Source organism: Sapajus apella, unplaced genomic scaffold (genome assembly GCF_009761245.1).
Source record: "Sapajus apella isolate SASKATOON/1434 unplaced genomic scaffold, GSC_monkey_1.0 scaffold77, whole genome shotgun sequence".
Lineage (NCBI taxonomy): Eukaryota > Metazoa > Chordata > Mammalia > Primates > Cebidae > Sapajus > Sapajus apella.
The window spans coordinates 9,849,993-9,857,173 of record NW_022437017.1 but is presented as its reverse complement, the minus strand read 5'-3'; the positions used below and the strand labels follow the sequence as shown (position 1 = coordinate 9,857,173).

Genomic DNA, 7,181 nt, shown 5'->3' with positions numbered 1-7,181 from the left:
TGGGGGCTCCAGGCTTTTCCCATCCCATGACCTTTATTAAACATCTTGTGCCATGGAAGGTGACATGTCCCCAGGTTCTGGGGATTAGGACAGGGGCATCTTTTGGAAGCAATACTCTGTCACTCTGGCAGGGAAAGCAAGACTTAAAAACATAAAAAAGGGCCAGGCGCAGTGGCTCAGCCTGTAATCCGAGCCCTTTGGGAGGCCGAGGCAGGCAGATCCCCTGAGGTCTGGAGTTTGAGACCAGCCTGACCAACGTGGTGAAACCCCATCTCTACTAAAAACACAAAATTAGTGGGGCGTGGTGGCACACGCCTGTAATCCCAGCTCCTCGGGAGGCTGAGGCGGGAGAATTGCTTGAACCCGGGCGGTGGAGGTTGCAATGATCCGAGATCACGCCACTGCACTCCAGCCTGGGCCACAGAGGGAGGCTCTGTCTCTAAATAAATAAATAGGTCCGCCAAGTTTCAGATTGGAAGCCCACAGCGTTCCAAGTGTGAGATCCTGCAGATAACAGCTAGAACCCCTTGCCCCCAGTTCATGTTTTGGGGGCAGGGAAGGTCTGGCTTAGCTTAGAGAGAGCCAAGAAAAGGAGTACCCCCCCCACACACCTGTGCAGTGCAGTTTTCTCACTGAGACAGTACCCCCCAATGCCTCCGCCCGGGAAGCCAGCCACGTTCCCTGCTCTCAGAGCTTTCTCCCGTACCCTCAGGAGCTGGCGCCCCCAGCTCACAGGAGGGCCAGGGCCAGGCGGGAGCAGCCTTCTCCACTGGTGTTGCGTGTCAGCCCCTCCAGTTTGATTAGCTGCCCCAGCTAAGGAGTAGCACACACAGAATCGGCCAGCCAGCCAGGACGGTGTCTGCTGCAGGAAAATGGGCAACTTGGGTGGGCCCCTACACACAGGTGCTGTGTTCCTCAGGGAGAGTGAGTGGCAGCCCCTCCTGGAACACGGTGTCATTGGCTTCCCTTGGAACTGTGGGGAAGGCTGGGGAGAGCTGAGCTCCCTGGATAGCGCCACAGCAAAGCTTGGGTTCCCAGAGGTTTTGGGGGTTTGTTTGTTAGGAGGGAGTTTTGCTCTTGTTGCCCAGGCTGGAGTGTAATACCACGATCTCAGCTCATTGCAACCTCCACCTCCCAGGCTCAAGCGATTCTCCTGTCTCAGCCTCCTGAGAAGCTGGGATTACAGGCCGGTGCTGCCACACCCGGCTAATTTTTTTGTATTTTTAGTATAGACAGGGTTTCCACACGTTGGCCAGGCTGTTCTCAAACTCCTGACCTCAGGTGATCCACCCACCTCGGCCTCCCAAAGTGCTGGGATTTCAGGTGTGAACCACCATGTCCAGCTGTTTTTTTTTTTGTTGCTGTTCACTTTTTTGAGAAGGAGTCTTGCTGTGTCGCCCAGGCTGGAGTGCAATGGTGCGATCTTGGCTCACTGCAACCTCTGGCCCCCACCCCCACCCGGGGTTCAAGCGATTCTCCTGCCTCAGTCTCCTGAGTAGCTGGGATTACAGGTGAGCCACCACACCTGGCTAATTTTTGTATTTTTAGTAGAGATGGAGTTTCACCATGTCAGCCAGGATGGTCTTGATCTCTTGACCTCATGATCCACCCATCTTGGCCTCCCGAAGTACTGGGATTACAGGCGTGAGCCACCACGCCCGGCCAATTTTTTGTAATTTTAGTAGAGATGGAGTTTCACCATGTTGGCTAGATATGCCAGGTGATATGCCCGCCTCAGCCTACCGAAGTGTTAGGATTACAGGCGTGAGCCTCTGCGCCCAGCTGGGTGCCACATTATTGTAGCAATAGTCACCTTCAATTTTATCCTTAATTCCAGTAAGATACAGGCTGGGCGCAGTGGCTCACGCCTGTAATCCCAGCACTTTGGGAGGCCAAAGTGGGTGAATCACCTGAGGTCGGGAGTTTGAGACCAGCCTGGGCAACATGATGAAACCCTGTCTCCACTAAAAATACAAAATGAGCTGGGTGTGGTGGTGGGCTCCGGTAATCCCAGCTATTTGGGAAGCTGAGGTATAAGAATCGCTTGAACCTTGGAGGCGGAGGTTGCAGTGAGCCAAGATTGTGCCATTGCACTCCATCCTGGACAACAAGAGCAAAACTCCGTCTCAAAAAAAAAAAAAAAGCAACATTTTTATGTAGTTCTAGTTTCTCCTCCTCTTCCTTTTTGAGCTATCCTTATTCATGCTACATTTACATATCTTACAAACCCAGTGGTGTTCCTATCTTTATTTATTTTTATTTTTATTTTTATTTATTTATTTATTTATTTTTTTGAGACGGAGTTTCACTCTTGTTACCCAGGCTGGAGTGCAATGGCGCGATCTCGGCTCACCGCAACCTCCGTCTCCCGGGTTCAGGCAATTCTCCTGCCTCAGCCTCCTGAGTAGCTGGGATTACAGGCACGCGCCACCATGCCCAGCTGAATTTTTTTTTTGTATTTTTAGTAGAGACGGGGTTTCACCTTGTTGACCAGGATGGTCTCGATCTCTTGACCTCGTGATCCACCCGCCTCGGCCTCCCAAAGTGCTGGGATTACAGGCTTGAGCCACCGCGCCCGGCCTTTTTTTTTTTTTTTTTTTGTATCTAATGTTGGAAAAGTATTTATTTTAACATAGGAATACATTGCAAGTTCCTATCTTTATTTTTGAGCCAAGGTCTTGCTCTTGTCGCCCAGGCTCGAGTGCCGTTGGCGTTATCATGGCTCCCTGCAGCCTCGACCTCCTGGGCTCAAGGCTCAGAGTAGCTGGGACCATGAGCACGCCACCATGTCGGCTACCTTTTGCATTTTTTGTTCTGTTATGTCCGTGTGTACACAAGTTTTTGTATTTTTTTTTTGTAGCGAGGCAGTCTCTCTGCCCTTACTAACTTTCTATACAAAATTTTTTGTTAAAGCCTGAATGGTTCTTTTCATCGTGGCCCTGTCCTTGCTCCGGTATCTGTAATAATCTCTTGTCTTCCTCCCACACTGGGACCTAAACCCCCAAACCGCACCCACGAGCCAACAGTAGGCGCTCCATGAATACTCAAGGGGGGTGTCACCCTGTAGATAGCGGAGCACGAACCCGAGTCCCACTCGGTGGAGGAAGCGGCTCTGCAGAGCTCAGTCCCTTTAGTCCCCGCAGGCTGTGTGTTGCCCTCCAGCCGGCAGAGGGCGCGCGTTCGCCGCCGGGAAAGCGGAAGCGCGTGTGCGCTCACGGCCGAGGGGGCGGGACACGCTGGCGGTCTCGCGATAACTGCGCAGGCGCGGACAAGAACGGTCTTTTCCCGGGATCCGGCAAGATGGTGAGTGTTGCGATTTGGCGCGTCTACCCCGAAACTATCCGGCTCCATCCGACCTCTGACTGTCCGCGGGAGCCGCAGAACGGCCGCGCGGCCACGGTGGCCTGCTCTGGACCTTGGAGGCGGCCAGAAGTTGGGGTGTGGGGCGGGCCCGGTGGGTGTCGGGACGATGCGGGGCGGGGAAGGCCTGTCCGGGTTCCCGTAACCCGGAGCCGCGCGTGACCCCGGGGGAGGGGTCGAGGCGGTGTGTCCCCGTCGGGTTTCTGTGCGCGGGGTCCTCGTGCCCGGTGGCCCCGGGTGGTGGGTGTCGGGATCCCGCTGACGCCCGACCCGCGCCCGCGCAGGCAGAGGTGGAGCAGAAGAAGAAGCGGACCTTCCGCAAGTTCACCTACCGCGGCGTGGACCTGGACCAGCTGCTGGACATGTCCTAGTAAGGCCGGCCGGCGGGGCCGGGGCGGGGGTCGCGGGCGGGGGTCGGACCGGGGTCCCAGCGCCTCCGCCGCGGTGCGCGGGCACAGCCTCCCCCCGGCGAAGGACTGAGCCTGGTTGTGCGCCCGGAAAACTGTCGAGGGTTTTGCTTATTTCCACCTGCCCCGCTTGGTTACCTTCTCCGCGGATTAGGTGGAGCGCGCAGCCACCGGCTGTAGCCCACGTGTGTGAGAATAACGGGCAGCGTTAGAGTCCGTGGATTCTAAGGCGGTGGCAGGCGCTGGCTCCTTTTCAAGCAGGGTAGGAGGAAGCACCTGGCATGCAATTTTATTTAATTTTATTTATTTATTTTTTCTTTGGGGGGGACGGAGTCTCCCTATTGTTACCCAGGCTGGAGTGCAATGGCGCGATCTCGGCTCACCGCAACCTCCGCCTCCTGGGTTCAGGCAATTCTCCTGCCTCAGCCTCCTCTGAGTAGCTGGGACTACAGGCACGCGCCACCATGCCCAGCTAATGTTTTGTAGTTTTAGTAGAGACGAGGTTTCACCGTGTTGACCAGGATGGTCTCGATCTCTTGACCTCGTGATCCACCCGCCTCGGCCTCCCAAAGTGCTGGGATTACAGGCTTGAGCCACCGCACCTGGCCGGCAATTTTATTTTTTTATTGTCTTTTCTGAGATGGAGTCTCACTCTGTCGCGCAGGCTGGAGTGCCATGGCGCGACCTCGGCGCACTGCAACCTCCGCCTCCCGGGTCCAAACGATTCTCCTGCCTCAGCCTCCCGAGTCGCTGGGATTACAGGCGCGCGGTACCACACCCGGCTATTTTTTTGTATTTTTAGTAGAGACGGGGTTTCGCCGTGTCGGCCAGCTGGTCTCGATCTGTTGACCTCGTGATCCACCCGCCTCAACTTCTCAAAGCGCCGGGATTCCAGGCGGGAGCCGCTGCACCCTCGCTGCCTTCCCATGCGTTTTTTAGGGGCCTTTGGCCGGAGCCGTGCGTTACAGCACCTTGTCTGAGGCTGTAGCTTCCGGGCCGCTTGTTCCTTCTGAATCGCTGCAGTCACGGTGGCTCTTGCATCGGAGGGGCGTGTCGCACATACTGGCGGGGGTGCCAGAGGGTCTTGGCGAGTTGCTTTTGGTCACTACCATGGTCAGTGACAAATCCAGTGCCGCCATGTCCCTGGGGACAGCGAGGCCTTCGTTCACGGTCCCCCGGAGCGGGCGGGGTCGCTGACACCTATGTGCCTGGTGCGCCCTCAGCGAGCAGCTGATGCAGCTGTACAGCGCGCGCCAGCGGCGGCGGCTGAACCGGGGCCTTCGGCGGAAGCAGCACTCTCTGCTGAAGCGCCTGCGCAAGGCCAAGAAGGAGGCGCCGCCCATGGAGAAGCCGGAGGTGGTGAAGACGCACCTGCGGGACATGATCATCCTGCCAGAGATGGTGGGCAGCATGGTGGGCGTCTACAACGGCAAGACTTTCAACCAGGTGGAGATCAAGGTGTGTGGGCCGTCCCTGCGGGCTGGGCCGCCGCGGGGGTGGGGACATAAGGTGCCTGCGGCCGTTTCTGCGGGCTGGGCCGGGCCAGGCCGGGAAGGTCGCCTGACGCCCAGCTCTCCTCTTCGCCTCCCGCAGCCTGAGATGATCGGCCACTACCTGGGCGAGTTCTCCATCACCTACAAGCCCGTGAAGCACGGCCGGCCGGGCATCGGCGCCACTCACTCCTCCCGCTTCATCCCCCTCAAGTAGTGGTTCTGCTAATAAAGGCGCACAGAACTGCCGGCCTGCGCGCCTGTCCTGCCGCCGCACAGATCTCCCGGTCTGCGCGCCTGTCCTTCCGCCGCACAGATCTCCCGGCCTGCGCGTCTGTCCTTCCGCCGCACAGATGTCCCGGCCTGCGCGCCTGTCCTTCCGCGTCTGGGCTCCGGGAGGGGCCCGGGGCTGGTTCCCGTTCTTGCTGTGAGGAGGTTCAGGTTGGACATTCAGGGCTGTGTGTGAGTGCTGGGTGGGTGGCCTCTTGGTGTCTGAGGCTGACGGCTGTGCGCCCAAGCCCAGGTGTAGCCCTGTCCCTTCGGCCCTCAGTGTTCTTTGCCTCGGGGCAGCTGGCTGGCCTCATGCTGTCTTTTGGGAGCCGCATGCAGAGGGGGCCCCTCCTGGGCTCAGTGCAGGCCCTCCGCAGGCCCCCACCTCCCCTAGGTTCTCCCTTCTGGCCTCTCATCTCTTGTTGGGGGAGGGTTCCCTCAGGAAGCAAAGCAGAAGCAGGAACTTTAGGGCGACCTGAGCCTGTCCCATCATCAGCCCGCCCAGCTCCTCACAAGCTCCTGACTCTACTGACGCCATCCTGCCGGCTCTGCCCTCCCAGCAGGCTCCATGGCTGCCGCCAGCTTTGTCCTTCCAGCCTGGGGTTTCATGTCCCAGGACAGAGCAGCATGTCTCGAGGCTGCGGCTGCACCTGCACCATCCATGGCCTGACCAGACCTGTCCCCTTCACACAGGATACCTGAAAGAGCAGGACAAGGTGGCTGCCGTGTGTCTGGGCTTGGGGTGCCCTCCAGCCCTTTGTGGCCTCCCTAATGGCCGACCGGGGGTGGCAGAACATGGCAAGAACTAACTTGGGTTCAATGCTGGAGTCGACCTCAGCGGAGGCGGGAGGTGGCAACTGCCCACTAAGCGTCTAGCAGGCCAGTGGGCGATGGGGGCCTCCCCTTGGGCAGTGGATGGGGAGGGTGAGAGCTCAGCCAGGCAGGTGGGTTCAGGGCAGATGTGAGGAGCCCCCCTCAGTTCAACCTCAAACGCCCCACAACAACCTCCTGTAGGCCCTGCTCTGTAATGTCTTCCACCTTTTTGTATTTATGGTGATGTGATCACGGCTCACTGCAGCCCCAACATCATGGGTTCCAGTGATCTTCCCACGGCCTCCCAGTGCGGCGATCCTGGGCGTGAGACCCTGCACTTGGTTCTGTCCTTAAATTTAAACATAAGCTGCAGCTGGGCATGGTGCCTCACGTTAACCTGTAAGCACTTTGGGAGGCAGAGGTGGGCAGATCACCTGAGGTAAGGATTTCAAGACAAGCCTGGCCAACACGCTGAGACCCCATCTGTACTTTTAAAGACAAAAAAATTAGCCTAGCTGGGCATGGTTACGTGCGCCTATGATTCCAGCTATTTGAGAGGCTGAGGCGGGAGAGTCACTTGAACCCAGGAGGCAGAGATGACACTCTAGCCTGGGTGACAAGAGTGAGACTCTTGTCTCAGAAAAACAAAAAGGAGCAGGTGTGGTGGATCACCTGAGGTCAGGAGTTAGCGCAGACCAGCCTGACCAACATGATGCAACCCCGTCTTTAAAAAAGTTAGATACAGGGCCGGGCGCGGTGGCTCACGCCTGTAATCCCAGCACTTTGGGAGGCCGAGGCGGGTGGATCACGAGGTCAAGAGATCGAGACCATCCTGGTCAAC

The 7,181-nt window shown here is 57.7% G+C and overlaps 1 protein-coding gene across 1 annotated transcript; it reads left to right on the top strand.

Moving 5' to 3' along the window:
- The first annotated feature begins 3,141 nt into the window (after window positions 1–3,141).
- Window positions 3,142–5,524, top strand: RPS15 (ribosomal protein S15). Its single transcript, XM_032252423.1, has 4 exons — window positions 3,142–3,303; window positions 3,645–3,730; window positions 4,991–5,225; window positions 5,361–5,524. The coding sequence occupies exons 1-4, from the start codon at window positions 3,301–3,303 to the stop codon at window positions 5,472–5,474; spliced, it is 438 nt and encodes a 145-aa protein (XP_032108314.1). The 5' UTR covers window positions 3,142–3,300; the 3' UTR covers window positions 5,475–5,524.
- Window positions 5,525–7,181: the final 1,657 nt, after the last annotated feature.